General features: G+C 36.3%; 1 protein-coding gene and 1 long non-coding RNA gene across 3 annotated transcripts; both read right to left on the bottom strand.

The window, feature by feature from the left end:
- Nucleotides 1–469: 469 nt before the first annotated feature.
- Nucleotides 470–1,105, bottom strand: LOC132182068 (uncharacterized). The gene is made up of 2 exons (XR_009440276.1): nt 943–1,105; nt 470–857 (listed from the first exon to the last, which is right to left on the bottom strand). It is a non-coding gene; the product is annotated as an uncharacterized LOC132182068 (long non-coding RNA).
- A 225-nt stretch (nt 1,106–1,330) lies between these two features.
- Nucleotides 1,331–16,799, bottom strand: LOC132182053 (E3 ubiquitin-protein ligase BRE1-like 1). Of its 2 annotated transcripts, none has more exons than XM_059595264.1 (19): nt 16,340–16,799; nt 15,484–15,645; nt 15,275–15,359; nt 12,868–13,095; nt 12,600–12,761; nt 11,006–11,199; nt 10,798–10,881; nt 10,551–10,670; nt 10,264–10,450; nt 10,003–10,163; nt 9,847–9,918; nt 9,086–9,162; nt 8,468–8,662; nt 7,535–7,607; nt 7,365–7,451; nt 5,900–6,037; nt 5,612–5,814; nt 5,366–5,531; nt 1,331–1,895 (listed from the first exon to the last, which is right to left on the bottom strand). In XM_059595264.1, exons 1-19 carry the CDS (start codon nt 16,472–16,474, stop codon nt 1,764–1,766), a joined length of 2,661 nt encoding a protein of 886 aa, XP_059451247.1. In that variant the 5' UTR covers nt 16,475–16,799; the 3' UTR covers nt 1,331–1,763. The 2 variants fall into 2 exon arrangements, with proteins under 2 accessions (XP_059451247.1, XP_059451253.1); XM_059595270.1 differs by having other exon boundaries at nt 15,284–15,359.
- Nucleotides 16,800–18,037: the final 1,238 nt, after the last annotated feature.

The following is an 18,037-nucleotide window of genomic DNA, read 5'->3' as shown; positions in this document are numbered from 1 at the left end:
CCCAATGCGTCGTCCTGCGTGTCTATGTTTCAGCTGGGAAATGGATCTAGGCACGCTAATTTAGGGTCTGATTAGGATTGCGATTTCATTAAGTATAATTTTAAAAATTATGTATTTGAAATCGTTATTTTTTTGCAATCGCAAAGATGTTTAATAAAACATGTTAAAAAATATTTTTTTTATAAAGTACTTATTATGTGAAATTGTGATTTTGATTTAAATTCACATTTTTTCAAATGCACTTTTTAACCTACTTATAGAAATCGCAGATTTTTTTCTTATTTTAAATTAACTACTTTTTAAGAAGCAATGTCAAATGTCTTATATTTTACAATATTTTTAAAAAACGAAAATTATTCTTACAAAGCAATGTCAAACGTCTTATATTTTGTAATATCTTTTAAAAATACAGATTATTCTTACAAAATTGCAATCTCAAACTCATTCTTAAGTAAATCATACATAGGACTTAAAGTGAATATATTATCATCAGTTTGTTCACTCAGATTGTTCACCACATCAAAATAGAATGGAACGAACATCCAAAAATCTAGGTCCCTGCTTTGCAAGTTTTCTCTGCACAGTTATTACCTGAATGTTGAAACTAATATCCAGTGCTTCTATCAGAATTCACTATGACAACCAAGTTTTTACCGATAAGCTGAAAATTCCACTGCAAATAAACAATTTTTCTAAACTAATATGCTGTATACTTGAAACCCCATCTTCAGCATAGCTCAATATATCAACAGGACGATTGTTGGAACAAGTTGAAACCACCTCATTTGCCTTTACAAACCACCATTCCCAGCATCTTGCCTGCAAAGAAAACATCCTGCCTCCAAATAACCCTTTTCCTGCACATAACAAGAAGGTCACGCGATTTCTCTCTCTTCCTACCCTGATAAAGAGAAACAAAATCTGACTTTGATGGATACTTACAAGTTACAAAGCTTATGGGAACAACCAGACAACATAACACAATGTTGAGAAAAATGAGCTGCTTTGATATGAAGATCAGTTATACAGAATAGACTCTCTTTCTTTTACATCTCCTGTATAATGTTGAGTACAGTAAAAATTAAGGACGAAGGGTACAATTTGTGTATATATATATATATATATATATATATATATATAAACTAGTTCCAGAAACAAACAAAATTGGAACTAGCCTGTTCTAAGGTCTGACCAACATATATACTAAAAAATTGCTCTGCGAAACTTTCTGATATTGCCCCAGCTTTTTCAGCAGAAACAAGACGCTTGGACCCAAAAAAAAAATCCCATAAATAGCACAATACCCCAGCAATGCAGTAAGCACAGATGCTTCTATTAAACTTGGTATAATAAATTTTATTCATTTTATGATCATGCATCCTCCAAGGCCTCTGGGAATTAAGCATTGGGCTAATTCTGATTAATCTGCAATAAATTGAAAAATCCCAGGCGCTCCAAGCAGTTAAATGAGAAAACAAACATAATAAATACAATAACTCGAAGAAAAAAAAAATTGTAAAATCAACAATCTAGAACTAGAACCAGTAAAATTAAGATGATTTCCACTGGTTGCTAAAGGAGCAAGAGCTCGACTGGCTCCTGCCAATGTTATTTCTCTACAATTCTCTAATATAACAATACATGTGAACCTGTGGGTATCCACATATCAAGCCTTGGGTCATGTGCACCAGGTCATATGCACCTAAGGACAGCATTGTAGGCCTCCTCAAGAAGCAGAAAACGAAGTTTTCCTCAGTTTCCTGTCAGATGTAAACGGGTTTGACATCATTAGGCCCAAAACTTGTGGCACATGCTGGGCACTTGCGGTGACGACTTTCAGTAATTCTTTGTACACAGGGGTTGCAGAACAGGTGGTAGCATTTTGTAATAACCACCTGAAGGAGGAAAAAAAAAAAGCCTAAGAACAATTTTTAACAATAATTTGCTAAAAATGGCATAACTACTTCATACTGTATAAAGAATGAATTTCATTCCAAGCACTAACTTGAGTACTAGTGTACACTATAATTTCAAATCATCAACCAAAGCATGACTTCAACACAACCAAAACCCACTATTATAATAAACCATTGACATGGCCTTTATCCAAACTAATCATGACACTTCAGATTTATCTGACAAAATTATTAATACAGTTAAGCTAGACACTGATCCACAGGTAGTTGCCATCCATGGTTGGACCTACTGGTGTTGGCCGCTACCAACCAATCCCCAAACTACTCGTTCAGAGGGTGGGGGGCAACTACTAAACCATACAAACAGTCGGTGGTCAGTGAGTTCATGGATTTGTCGGTTTGAGTGGCACTGTCATGTAAAATCCATAGTTAGGGGCTTGAATGATATCGATCTGGTGTTTGGAATGTGAGCCAGCACCACTCAAACCACCAGCAGAATATGGTGTTTGAGGGCTGCTTTTTTTCAAGAGGGGGGTGACCGCTAAGGTTTGCAAATGCAAACCCTTGAAAAAAATTATCAACACAAACCAGTCTATTGGGTTGGTTTTCCGACACCCAAGACTTAGGTTTTGATCAGGTTGGTTGGCCAGGTCAAATTTTCGGGGTGAATCAGTGACCGCACATATTAATAACATAATATATGTGCAATAATAATTTATTGTTATTTGAGGATGAGTATCTAATGATCAATTTTGTCGATTTTCACACTGCATTTTATTGATTGATTAGCATTTAAGATTTGAATTGGTCTTTTGCGCACAGAAGAAATACAATGCACTATCCAAAATGGCATAATTGGATGCCGCATTGTATTTCTTCGGTGCTCTTTCCTGTTTTGGTGAATGGCACTCTTGATTTCTTCAACAGCTCTCACAGTTTGAAATAGGGTGATCCCTTCATCTCCTTTGCCATTTGTCATATTTATGGAGGCTCTGAGTAAAATGCTTTCCGCTACCGTAGATGGAGGCTTCCTCTCAGGCTTTTATGTGGGGTCTAGGAACTTTGATGTCATTCATATTGTCCATCTTTTGTTTGTGTATGACACCCTGCTTTTGCGAGGCAAGCCCAAAACTACTATGCTTTCTCGGTGCCTAATTCTTATGCTTTGAAGCTGTCTTCCGTTTGAAAATTAAATTCATCAAGTTAGAATTGGTTCATGTAGATAATGTTAATAATGTTGATGGCCTGGCAATATTCTAGGCTGCACAGTGTCTTCTTTGCCTATGAAGTATCTTGGCTTTCCATTGGGAGTTCCTCATAAGACCAACTGTATTTGGGATGGTGTTATTGAAAGCATTGAGCGTCGATCAGCTGGGTCGAAGATAATGTACTTGTCTAAGGGTGGAAGGATTACTTTAATAAAGGCCATTTTGTCCAATTTGCCCACGTATTTCTTGTCTCTTTTCCCTATTCTTATTTGTGTTTCCAGTCGCATAGATAGACTACAATGGGAGTTCTTATGGGGTGGGCTGGGTGATGAGTTCAAATTTCACCTTGCGAGCTAGTTCAAGGTTAGCTCTACACATTGTGAGGGAGGGTTGGGGGTCAAAAACTTGAGTCTTTTTAATCGTGCTCTTTTGGGGAAATGGTTTTGGAGCTACGTGCATGAGAGAGAGGCCTTGTGGACAGTTGTAGTGGATTCTAAAAATAGCAGCTTGTGGGACAGGTGGTGTTCTAATAAAGGTTCATGGGCTGTATGGGGTGAGTTGCGAAAAAATATTAGGAGGGGTTGGAAAGAGTTTTCTAGTCATAATAGATTTGAGTAGGGAGATGGCTCCAAAATTAGATCCTGGCATGACAAATGGTATGGGGATCAGGTTCGAAAGGACATTTTCTTGAATTTGTATAGTATTGCTTGTGTGAAGGATTCTTCCGTGGCAGATTACTTGGAATTATCCAATGATTCCCATTAGTGGAATGTAAGCTTTATCAAAGATGCTCATGATTGTGAAGTGGATGTCTCTGCAAGAGGGGGAAGTTTTAACGTTAGATCGTTCTATAACATCTTTTTACCTCACGGGGGGAAGTTTGATGTTCGATCATTCTATGACATCTTTGTACCTCATGATAGCACACCCTTTCCTTGGAAGAGAGAATTTGGCATAATAAGGTCCCCATAGAGAGCGGTGGTTTTTCCTTGAACCACCACGCTAGGAAAGATCTTAACCATGAATAAGTTAGAATAACCTTAGGAAACATGTTATTATGGTTGACTGGGGTTGTATGTGTAAGAGTGCGAAGTTTGTCAATTATCTCCTTCTCCATTGTGAGATTGCCACTGCTTTCTGGAATGCTACTGTCTCATCTTAGGGTCATGCCTAAGAGACTAGTAGACCTTTTTTTGCCTGTTTTAAAGGGTTTGGGAGGAAGTCTATAGAGCAGCACTATGGAAGATGTCCTGTCTTGCCTTTTATGGTGTCTATGGAGAGAGAAATTATAAAAGTTTTGAAGACAATGAGAGGACGGTGGCAGAACTTAAGTCTTTCTTGTTCAAAATTCTTTATCAATGGACAACTACTTTAGATTCTAATGTGCTTAATTTTCATGATTTTCTTCACTTGTTTTGTCTTTCTAGCTACGTGTATCTGTGTACTTGAGTAGTGCCTTCCTGCTTTTAATGATGTTTCGTTTATTTATCAAAAAAAAAACGGTCTTTTGCGAAGAACAATATAAAAATCAATCTAAATACAGTGAGATTTTTGGGATCAAAATCAATTATTTCCATGAGCACAACAAATGAACAAAGAACATATACTAAGAAATCCAAAAGAAAGGAATGCAAAAAAAAATGGCATCATTAGATGGAACTTTTGTTTGAACCAAGGAGAGGGGAAAAGAGGTAACTTTAATATTACTATGGTATTTTATAAAAAAAATTATAGGTAAGAGATGACAACATTAGAAACAGCAATCTAGTAGAAACTACGTCGTGTCATGGGATCTGAAGAACTGTAACCATATCTTTCCCCTAGCTTCGCGTGAATCCTGTCTTAATGCACAATGCTCTAGAGCCAAGAAGAAAGGGGAAAATGGAGCTTTCTTCCAAAAAAGGCTAGTCTTGCATAGGTAGATTCACCAAATGCATGATAAAGTGTAGCTGAAGCAATCAAAGTTCAATGTCGGTTTTATGAGGTTGAGCCCAATTAAAATTTATTTTCATCATGTTTTTTTCATTTCCAAGACCATCAAGGAAAAAGAAAAAAGCAAGGAAATGAAATTCAAAACTACCAAACTCTTCAATCATTCATATAGGATGAAAGTGCACAGCGAGCATTAACTCCAATAGTATATCTACTTCTTACAACTGGGAACCATAGCTCAATCATCACTACATACAATATAATCACAGAACAGCCCAAAAAATGTAGAATGGCAAGTGAAATATTTACCTCTTTTGTTCTCTCAAGGCAGATACTGCACTTCAGTATTTCCCGATATTCTCGGAGTTCCTCCTGAAGCTTTTCAACAACTGATGAGCCCTCTGTCTCTGCCCTAAGACGTGAAGCCCTTCTCTTTACTACCTCCAATTCCTCCTCTATTCTTTTCTTGTCAAACCTGATAAAGAATGAGAAATGGGTCAATGCCTGCCGCTTTGCAGAAATCAGAAGGGAAAGAAAGTACAATATTTTCTGTACCTTTCTCTCTCTAGTTCTATCTGCAGCCCTACAAGAGCTGCTCGACTTCTTTCAACCTTAGATTGTAATTCTTCCAGTGACTCCCTTGCTTGCTGAGACAATCTTTTCACATCCAATAATTTCTTTTGTGTATTTTCCAAAGAAAATGAACTATGAAGCTTATCATCTGCGAGCTTCTGAATTTGTTCTGAACAGAATTTCAACTGCAAAGCAAAAATATGGTTGACTCAAAATATTCACATTGTCCACTGCTATCAATTCGAATCCAAAAACATGGCTGGGAAATACCTGATCTTCGACTCTTGCAGCTCTCATGTCATAAAAACATAGAGATGCATTGGCTTGCTGAACCTCCCTCTCCATGGTCCGTTGGTCCATGAGTAGAGTATCCTGCTGCTGTCTCGCCCTAACAGCCTCTAAGACAAGCTAAAACAAAAATAGTAAAACCCATAAATTGACCTTCTAAAAGCAGAAAAACATACACACCCAATCCACAATGTAACATATAACATATCAAAATGTAAATCAGCAGACATCTTTACAGGTCTGAACAGCAAAAAATGCTATTGGTGTAAGCAATACACCAAAAAATCCCTCAACATATACAACTGTGCAATGTTGCAGATTAAACCCATTCCACTGAAGCCATAACATGCCAAAGTCTATTGTTATCTGACATTTGAGGCACCAGTCTATTGCCAGCAAACACATTGTGTCAGTTTTGTAATAATGAATCTTGGCAAAAGTTGCTGGGATAGACTTGATGAGCAGAAACTGTTGCACATTTTTGCCAAAAAATTGTTTGGCAATATCTTGTACAAGCAGCAACACTGAAATGCTTTGCCAACTGTTTGATAATCATTGTTATGTGTTGGGAATGTCTGAAATGGATATCATGCGATTATTGTAGAAAAATATAAAGGATTATCATGGGAATTTTGAAAAAAGAAATATGGACAATTTTGACCCCCCAACCTAGCAGCTTGCAACCCACACAGCAGCTTTAAAAGCAATCCAAATCACTGATTCCCAAATCTGTGGCAGGGCAGTAGTTGCCTCCCACAAATAATCTACTGTTTTCTTTACCAAACACATCGCAACTACTTTTCCCATATAAAAGCAGATGTAGAGGTACCAAAAGCTTTACAAAACAGGCATTAACACTAACATGTTTAGACTCTATTTCAAGCAAGATATATGTTTGTAAGCTGAAAGTAGTAGTAAGTCCAAGAAGTCCTTGACTAATAGCACCACAAAAGGTAAAGTTTGCGCCAATTTGAGATATGAGTAAGCAGGATATATGAAACACACAAACAGGTGCCCCAAGTGCTACAAGATATCAAAGCCACAACCCACCCCTTCAATTTTCTGTCTGTCACAAGTACAACAACACCTCTATAGCATGTCAACCAAATCTTGTTTGAGTAAAAAGTGAAAATTGATTTTAAATGTACAGATGCATTCAACACAAACACTTTTAACCCGATAGAGTGGGATAGTTTCTTTAGAATCATGCCTCATGAAGCATAGATCCATATGAAGAATAGTTTACAACTTCTGCAGTAAAGAAAATGACCATAGATGGGAAAATACTAGTATAAACAAAAGCAGCAAATCATTCCATGTTGCACTGTAACAATGAAGCACACACTAGAGCTCTTAATATCCATAAGTTAAAAGATCGCAAAAATTCAACAAGAAAGAAAAAGCCACTTCATATCAATTACAAGAAAATGGAGGGATAGATAATTACCTTAATGTTATAGTCATCTCTCTCAGTAATTTGCTGCAACAGATGTTGGTTTTGATTCTGCATATCATCATAAGCCTGTCCAATTGACTGAGGAAAAACCAGACCATGAATTAGAACAATTTCAAGATTGTTCATCAGATCCCATCCAAGTAAGATACCAAGAAAGTTACCTCTATTTCAGATAAGTATGCTTCATTTTCTTCGTTTTTGGATTTTAGGACAATAGAAAGTCTAGAAGTATCCCTGGAATAGCAGTAAACTTGACATTTAGTAAGAACTCCTTTAAAATAATTATTATGTTCAAACGATAGTAAGCTAATGGTAGAATATCAGCTTGTGCAGTTAACATAAATGCTACAGATCATCAGAACACTTAATGATAAAATGAAGCTTTTTTTGATCGGTAATGATAAAATGAAGCTTTGAAATCATCAAAGAGAATACAGAGCAGGTTCAGTTAATAAAATGAACCTCTCGTAATGATCTTTTGAATAATCTAACAGCTAATAGGTAACATTCTTTTCAAAGTGCCAAGGTGTAAATCACTAGTAAACTTAAAATATACAAGGGGACAATGAAAGAAGACACTTGACATAGTCATTCAGTCAAAAAGTTGTATTCAAAACATTATCTCAAAATTAGAAGCTTAATTTTGATCCCTGGTAACTCCAACAACCTCAAACATGCTAGTATCATCTCATGCCAAAAAGTCACATTACTTATTATATATAGCTACATCCAAATCATTCCACTTTACAACATCTCAACAACCACCCTGCACACCATCCTATATAACCGAAACAGGAGGAGACAAAAGATCTAATCGGAAAAGCTCCCTAGCAAAATTGATGGAGCAAAACAGGGTCTCTTATCTCTTCCACACAAACATCAATCAATAAAAACTTCTTAAGCATAATATAATTCTCCAGTTTCTTTCTTGAAAGCAGGTATCCACGCACCCAAAAATGAAAAACTTGCATACACTATTTATTTAGAAGATATTTTAATTGAAAATAAATAAATAAATAACGTAAAAAGAGGGTTCAACAGTAGCAGTAGCTTAAACTAAAATGTATCACTATCATTCTCATAGTAAATCAGACCTTTTAAAAGCTTCCAACTTCTGCCTCAGGTCACCAATCTCTGCTTCTCCTGCAGCAAGCCTTTGTTGGGATATGGCCTCAGCTTCATTTGCTGTCTTGACTCGCAATTCCAACTTGTGCTCATCAAGAGAGGATTTCAAAGTTTGAACATGAGTCCATGCCTTGTATTCCAAATCCCTGGCTTCCATGATATCCCTGCAGATATATAAACTTCTAAGAACAGTGACAGTATGACAATACGCATCAATTAATTATAACTCACATTATATGAGCAACCCATAACACGTAATTGAGCTGAATATGCAAAACTTAGCTTATGCAGAATTCAGTGCTTACAACATATTGACATTATAGAACCAGAACCAGTATTAAGTATGTTACATACGAGAAGATAACGCAATTAATTAAAAAAGAACCCCCTTACTCACTTAAGAAAATCATGGTAGATTTTGTTTCATTCCTATACACAATCACACGCATGCATACACCAGAAGATTGAATAAAGATTCCTCAGAACATTCAAAGTCAGCTTTGAATAAAGTTTTAGGCATTTAGCAAAGTATATCAAATCAGAAAAGTGAAGGAAAAAGAAAAATAGATCCATGCAGATTCTCTAACCTTGAATCAGTGGATTCACGTCTATACATTTCCAAAATCAACTTTAATTCCAGATCACTTTCCTTCAAATCTTGGACCTGCAAAAGAGAATAGGCAAACTTACTAAAGCCAAATCATTTACTTTTATGAAGAGCAGGTACACCCCCCTTGTAAAAACAACACTAATGATCAGACAACAAACAACTATATTCACAGCATGTATGTGCATGTAGAAGATTGCATCAGTACAAATAAAGCTACATATGGAAAACACAGTAATGAAACAAATCACCAGGCATAAGTTTTTTTTTTTTTTTTCCTTTTTCAAAAGAAAAAAAACAAAAACAAAAACAAAAAGTAGTTCTCATACATATAATCTCCCGTAATGGCTGCCCCCTTCAGTAACAGGGCGGCATCCTGATTTAAGATGTGTTTTCAAGGACCAGCACTATCATGCCTGATCCAGAAAACGGTGTTCAATGAGTCACAATGTCTTTGCTCCAAAACTCTACAAATAACCATCATAGCACACTATCAACCAGGTATGTCATGTTTACACAAGTATTACCTACAGAGAACTATTTTTTTCTCACATAAGTAGCAATTTACTCAAACCTGGTAATTACATGGCATAAATATACTTTAAAAAATGTATAGATGTCCATAAGTTGTACAATCCTTAACATGAGAACAGAAACGAATAAGAAATATTCACAACAATTGCACATCCTTATCCATATGATAGTTGGGGACCAAATACAAGTACCAAAAACATATCCTACCACAGCTTGTAACTTTTGCATCTCAGTAACTTGATCAGCAGATCTGGCAGACAAAGTTTCACATTCTTTCACCTGTCAAGGGAAAAAAGAGGAGCTTGAAGCCCTTGAACTACATCCAAGAATATCACTAAACAGAAAGAAAAAAAAAATCCCCACCTTCCTCTCCAGAATACTAGAAAGGGATTGTACATCAGCTCGAAGAGAATGAACATCTGAAGCAGCCTCTTTGTATTTACTTAATTCACTTTGCATAGTACTCATTTTCTCAGGAAATGAAGAAACCAAGGTTTTAAATTTTGCAATAATTTCTTTTCTTCCTGCAATGCAGAGTATCTTCATCACTATTGCAGCATAACCCTACAGTGATACCGAAGCATATGCTCAATGATCAAAGAAAAGCATCAGATTTCTTATAACCTGGTTCTCTTGATGCCTCTTTCAGCTTAGCTTCAATCATATTTCTTTCCTCAATTTGTCTCTGTATCACTATCTTCAGATCAGTCGCTCTGGAATCAGCAACTGCAGAAGATCTCCGAAAAACATCGACTATGTCATTTTTAATATTTAATTCTCTCTCCCTCCATGCAAGGTTGTCCTTCTCAACCTACAATTCCCAAGGAAAATTGATGTTCAGCATCAGAACCAAATCCTTGCAACAAAGATTATAGATGAAGGCATAAATGAAACTACCGACCAGTTACAACCTGTAGTTTTTCAAATAAGGCCTGATACTGCAAAACTTCTGATTTTGACATTTCTATTTGATCTCTCACTAAGAGGTAAGCATTGGAAGATGAAATACACTTCACGTTCTTCAATTTGTTCTGTCATGAAATATCTCCATTCAAATTATGTGACTGGATAAATAGAAATGTACTTGAATTGATCCTTTAGAAATAAATATTTCTAAGTATTACACCAATAGAGATATCAATGTTAAAGAAAACTAACCTGCAAACTAGATAACTGCTGTAATATTTTTATCCTTTCTTCATGAAGACCTTTCAGTTCCATTAGCCTGCACGAAGATTGGTCCTGTGGAGCTCAAAAAAATTAGCACGCTCATCTCTTCCAGTTTAAAAATTTTCAATTGTTGAACAAAGCTCAAACAAAGCCTGAAATGAAGGAATAAAAATAAGTCCCAAATCGAACAAATTACCATTAGTTCTTTGAGAGTGGACTCCATATCATGCAGATCTTTTTGTTTATCTTTGACCCTATCTCCAGCAATGTGCTTATTTCCTTGATTTAAGATAGGGAAAAATGCCCCTTTCGCAGCATCTCTCTGTGCTTTAAGAGATGCTAAATTGCAATTACTTTCTTCTAGTTCAGCCAGTGTAACCTCCAACTCCTCTTCAAAAACCAACGAAATTGAATATCATTCACTAACACTAATACGATTAACCAAGAAGAAAACCCTTTTTTTTAGACTTTTCATTTTTGCGGCCCCCACCCAGCTGCAGGGGATAGGAAATCTAGAATTCAAAATAGCAGAAGAATTCATTCAGATTTCATGTGTCTCATCATGTCGACTCAGTATAGTAGGCAATTCAAGGGATCAACCAATGTATAGGTACATATAGGTCTACATGTACGCGCTTATCTATCATTATTCTAGAGAGAGAAAGAAGAACGCAAAGGGGCAGCACTCAAGAATAAATGGTTGTGCTTGAGAGCTCAAATATTTAACTATTGCACTTGATGCTTGTTTATCGTTTATAACTAGCAAAAGTTATCTGGCATGCGGCTGCTTTTTGATATATACAACATTACTAATAAAAAAAAAAAAAAACTTGCAAAAGTAATAAGGTTTCAGTATTTCCGCCATGCAATGAACATTTGACTTTATTTTTTTGGATAAGCATGCCAAATACATTGACATTTATGAATGTAAAGCATAAAACTGCCTTTCAATATAAGTGATGTTAAGAAGCCTATATCTACTGTACTAAGTTCACATAACAAGACATTGACAAGAGGTACAAATCATTGCGAATTATTATGCCACGCATATCCAATTTCATCAAAGGATTTAATTCTAAAATTCTTTAATCTTTCACAAACATTCAATAAAATGTTCAGTTATTAGTAAATGGTAAACCGGTCAGATTTTCAAAGATTTGAATTATAGGTTATATAATAGGCATCTAACAAAAATTGTGACATGTAAAGCATAAAAGTGCCACTTGGATAATGATAATTGTAATGTACTTGGAGGACAGACAGTAGAAAACTCCTTTTTCTACTTCCTGAGTCAAGCTAAATGTGTTTCAAAGTTTGGACAAATCCAGCCTTGACACCCGCACCAAGGAAACTTAAGAAGGAATAAATGTGTTTCCTATATTCACACAAATCTATACATATGTATGCATCCAAGTACATAAGGGCACACATACAAATATTGAATTAAGAGTCTGTAAACCCCCAACCCCAAGTTGTGCCTTGAGCTTATTACAATAATGAAATATAAGTGAAAATGCCTTAACATGCCTTGCACAGCAATACCCAACTCCCTCTTTTTTAAAAAAAAAAAAAAACTTCTTTTTAGGGGTTGCTTCGACCCAGTTTTAAATGCTCACTTTCATCTTGAAACTGAGGCTACCCCACATTTAACACCCAACTCAATGAAATATATGAGAAGGGGTACACATATCATAACCCATAAATACTCAAGTTTCTCATTCAAGATTTGCTAATAAAATCAACAGTTTCAAAAGGTAAATGATCAATCATAAAACAAATAAGAAAGTTACCTTTTAAACGTTTAATCCCAGCTTTACTTTTTGCATCAATGTCTTGGTGTCTCCACAGTTCCCTTGCTAGTGATTTGTGCTTCAGATGAAGATCACTAAATTCCAATCTCAAGTTCTTAACTTCTTTCTCTAAGTCATGGGATGCGTTTTGCCTGCATGAGCCTAGAAAAAGGAGCAGAACATGCATAGATCTGAGGGATAACTCAAGAGGAAAAAATATCTCACAACAGGAAACATGTGAAATTTATCTATCCCGCTTAATTCTTACCATCTTCTGGAAGTTCCTTCGACACTGCAGCAGGTAATCCATCCTTCAGATACCACAAGTTATCAACAGCAGCAACTATATTGCGTAAAATGTCCCTAGTCTTCTCAAAGGCAGTTTCTTTATCTTCTTTCATATGATTTGTTGAATCATACGTAGAGGAATTTTCAGTTGCACCAGTTTCAACAAGTCGGCTAAGAAAAGCATCCTTAAATGTAGATGAAACCCCATCTGACAAGCAATTCAAACCTGCCTTGTCAGCAAGTACATTTGCACAATAACGCTTTCTTGACATTTGCTCGAAATACAAAATCTACAATTTTGCAGAGTATGAACCACAGCCCCCTCATATATAGAAAAGAGATATTGTGAAACCAGCTCAAAAATCAGACTTCAGTTCTATTCAAACAGAGAAAAATGAAGCAAGGAAATTATATACCGGAATAACAAATGGCAATGATTAAACTAAAATCTAGAAGAGGTAGAGCTTGCAATTATAAGAGAGCAGAAAATCATTACAGAACAATGCATCATCGCGTAAATAACATTTCAAGATAACCCCCCATGTAGTATAAAATTTATGCACCTGATCGAAAAAGAACTTGCACTTCGTATAAGAATCATCATCACATTGCAAATTGGTCATCTACACAAAAATCTTATTTTTCTCACGATTCATGCAGAGAAATGTTTAACAGGGTTGATGAATACAGGATAGATAAATGGATTTCATAGCCAAGTTCATTATATGCTGCACTTCCAAGAATTATAGGAACACTGCAAAGACAAATATAGGTCAAATGTCAATTCTCCACAAAGAAACCAGTTTTGCTAATCCCACCATCACTACCAGCCACTCTACAGAATTTCATTACTAACACCTCTCAACCTGCCTTTGGGTATAAAATGACAAGCACTGCTTGTTTATTGGAGAGCTCTGCTTGAGTTGCAAAAAAAATAATTTTTAAGTTTTTTTTTTTATGAGAAAATCAATTCATTGAAAGCGCAGAAAGGCACAATCCAAGTATACAGGAAGTATACAAGAGAAACCCCAAACTAGGAAGAAAAAGAAGAATACTTGGGGAAATGGTTATGGCATTTTTCCATCGAGAGGGAGGCTTTGCGAACATTGGTGGTAGAAACCAAATATGGTAACACAAGGGGAGGATGGTGTTCTAATGAGATGGTTAGGCCCTTTGGGAAGGGGATGTGAAAAAACACAAGGGGGCCTTTTCTAGATTTGTCAGATATGAGATGTGAGATGGGTCTAAAAGCATGTTTTGGCATGATTTGTGGTGTGGTCCCATGATATTTTTTTTTTGATAAGTAATAATGATATAAAGCAAAAGCGCAGAGCGGCGCAACCCACATACACGGGAAGTATAAAAAGAGAACGCCTAAGAGGGAGAGAAATGAAAGAGGAAGTCAGAAAAACTAATCACTAAAGGAGCAAGCCAAGCGGCCGTCCAAGAATAAAGAGTAAAGAAGAAAAGATGAGTAAGTTCCTCTACAGTCCTAGTGGAATTCTCAAAACATCTAACATTTATTTCGTTCCATATACACCACATAAGACAAAGAGGAATCATCTTTCACACTACCGCGCTTCGAGAACGTCCTCCCAACCACCAGCAATCAAACAAGTCCCTTACCCTGCAAGGGACCTTGTAGGGTAAACTACAATTGGGTTTTATACTAAACTACAACTGGGTTTTATAACAAACAAAGCCATTTTGATTATTAATATAATATTGAGAAAGCTCACTCAAAGCTCACTCAAAGATCACAAAATTAATTTCAAATTGCAACCATCTTTGCAGATTTGGAGTTCTAGGGATTCACTTAGAAAGATGGGAGATCTTCTAAGTTTAAAATTAAAAAACTTTCCCAGATATAAGGGATTCAAAAGCTTTGAGTACAAGGAGAAACAGTCACATAAACATACCCCACCATTATCAACTGAGTAAGTCATTAGTAAATGATGCATAAAAGGATTTCCAGAACTATATTCTTTTCTAATCAGTGAAGATCTCTGATCTGATCTTTGAAGAAATTTTTTTTTATGAATAATTATTTATTAGAAAAGGAGAAATTTTTTGATGAATAATAAACCCTTTGAAGAAATGAACTCTGGTTAGCCTCTATTTGCTTGTTTGAAGGTGTCCTCCACATCCTTTTATTGAACCAAAAGAAATATCATTAAACTAAACCACTTCTATATGAAAGTAGGTATCAGAAGAAAGGTCAAAACTGTTTAGCCAACCTCCTATTACATAACAAATTTCAACACTAAGATGCTATCAACAAACAAGAAAACTAATCCCAAGGCACAGAATAAATTAAGCATTTAATCAAATAGGAGTACCACCACAAAAGAAGCAACAAAACAACATCTAAGGCAGTTGATCCTCACCCTCCACACCTGGCAGATGTTCACCATCTAGTTCAATATTCGACTCTCTTGTACAGATGGAAGATGATTCCAAGTCATTAACCAGCTGATGTCAAAAATATGAGTCAAGCTACCATCAATCAATGTACAACTCTATATACAAAAAAGCCAAAAAGGAACTGCTGACGACTGTTAAAGAGCACAGGAATGTAGACATAAATTATTATTACCTTGTCCACGGACTTATTGATCACTGCTAATGTGGAATCATACGGTTGTTGCTTCTGCTTCAGTTGAGAGAATTTATTCTCAAGTGCAAAATACTCAACCTTCTGAGATTCTAACTTCTGTACAAGCCTTTGATTTTGATATTGTAGAACAGCAATATCAAGCTACATCATCGGAAACAGAAAACAGAAGTTAAAAAAACAAACGAGTTAATCTAGAAGACTACATTTTTTGCAACCCACTAGTAATATAAAAGTCGCTCAATGTGAAAAAAGTGCTTTTGTATTATCGTGCTATAAGTGAATGTTACTGCATAATGTTTAACTAGAAAAGTAGGAAGTTAATTCCAAAGAAGTGATCCAATTGTGGGTTCAAAATCCTAACAACTAAAGCCATTGCCTCCTAGTCAAAGAACTGAGTTTCAAACCTTTGTCAGGCTAAAAGCACAATGCTAAGAAAAGCATTATCACGATCTAACCAAATTCTAGATTCCAATAACGTTGAGCCGCGTAGACAACATTAATATCAAATTCAAGCATATAAAAGGCAATTGCTACCACCCAAGAAAATATTCATTCGAATTTCAGGTCATCCAATAGAGCATCCAACATTCATAACAAACACTATAAAGCTAACAACGGAAATTCTACGCTCCTGACAAGCTAACAACGCAAATCAACTCTAAATGCATGAACTTTTCAGATAAATTTAACAATCCAGATAAGCACAACAATAAAATTCATTTACCAAATACCCAGAACTTCAAAAACCAAAAACCCAAACAAACCCACAAAATTTCTTGACCCAAAGCACATAATTTTTGAGAAATTAGAAACAAAAGGAACGCGAAGATCCTACCTTTTTGTCTTCAGAAAGGGGCAAGAAGGGCTGCTTCTTGGCAGTAGCAGCCGCAGCCGCAGCAGCAGTAGCAGCCGTGGGTGACATGGAGCCAAAGTGACGCCGTTTCCGGTCTGGCTCACCAGTGCTCCCCATTGAACCCCTAGCACCCACCCACCACAAGCTCCACTCGCATTAGACAACACCAAAACTTGGCCACAAATCAAAACCCCCCCTTATGGAAATACCACATAAACAAACCCTAGACCAATCAATTCCTCAAAACCCTAATTCCCAATAGCCAACCCAATTTTTAATGTTCTTCTTTTGCTTCCAATCCCTAATCCCCCCAAACACTAATTCAAATCTCTCTCTCTCTCTCTCTCTTTCTCTCTCTCTCTGTGAGTACGGAGTTGAGGGTTTTCTGTCTCCCAAACGCTCACTTTGCCTGGCTATCTATCTGAAGTTCGAGGAGGAGAGAGAAAATGCGTGAGTTTTTATTTTTTTGGTGTGTTTTTTTTGTATAATAAAAATAGTGCTTGGAATTCTGTGAAAGTTAGGAGGGTAATTTCGGTAATTGGACGTGGCGGAGTTTGTGTACGTCCACCTGTTGGAGGAATCTAAGGGCGGTCATTACGTCAGGGCGAGTAGGGGGGAGGAAGTGAGTGACGTGGCGAAGCATCATTGATTGAGACTGTTGAAGGAGCGCTTGCGAGTTGGGACCTGCGTTTGACTTTGTTTCTATTGGCTGTTGCAGTAGGTCGAAGCTGCGCATGCTTCCACAGTGTTTTGCGGTTGGGATTGGGTGCAGGGGAAAAACCGCGTTCAGCTCTCCAAAAATATAAATATTTTAATATATATATATATATTATTTTTTAATGAATAAAGTCCCTCAAAATTAACATTTTACCCATCTAAAAAAATTATTATTTTTAAAATTTTTGTCTCCAAACTTAAATTTTTAATTCCATCCCTGGTTGGGTGGGTAAGTTTTGATATTTGTGTATTTATAGACCGACATCTGATAAATCACAATGCTTTTAAAAGCATTTTGGATCCATTTGTTTTTGTCTGTCCATTTATTGCCATAATCATTAAAGTTAATGTTATTTTTCTATTGAGTCGTTTTTGCTTAAAAAAAAAAAAAAAGGAAAGAAGACAATTAATATTGGCAATTTCGGATCAACCCAAAAGATTTCAATCAATTTTTCATTTGCAAACTCATGCTCAAGGTTAACATGTATTGAGAAAGTTGTATTTTTACTTTTATTTCAAGTGATCTATTTTATGCTCAGATTCTATTACCGCATAATAAATATACTGTTACATCATTTTAAATTTTAAATTTTTAAATGAGAAAACCTTGCATTCGAATGTGCTGTAAAACCCCAATTTTTACGGCCCTCAATAAACAGCTGACACGTAAGCCAAAAACATTACATAGAATACACATGAAACACACAAGATAGGATCTCAAAACCTATTGAAATTTTTTTGTTCAATGAGTTTGCAGAGTGACGCAGGAGAGGTAGGCGTCAGCGATGATGGGGAGGAAGTGGAGGGCGAGGAGATGGAGGTCTGAGCCAGTGAAAATTATGATCCAAGGCTGAGTCTGGCCAGAAACCCACGTAGGTCTGAACGCAACCCAAGTGGGTCACGATAGAGACCCGCCCAGGTCATGACCAAAAATCCACGCGAGTTTGGCCAAACCCCGTAGGC

The sequence above is a fragment of the Corylus avellana genome, chromosome ca1 (genome assembly GCF_901000735.1).
Source record: "Corylus avellana chromosome ca1, CavTom2PMs-1.0".
Lineage (NCBI taxonomy): Eukaryota > Viridiplantae > Streptophyta > Magnoliopsida > Fagales > Betulaceae > Corylus > Corylus avellana.
This window is presented reverse-complemented; position numbering and strand designations above follow the sequence as displayed.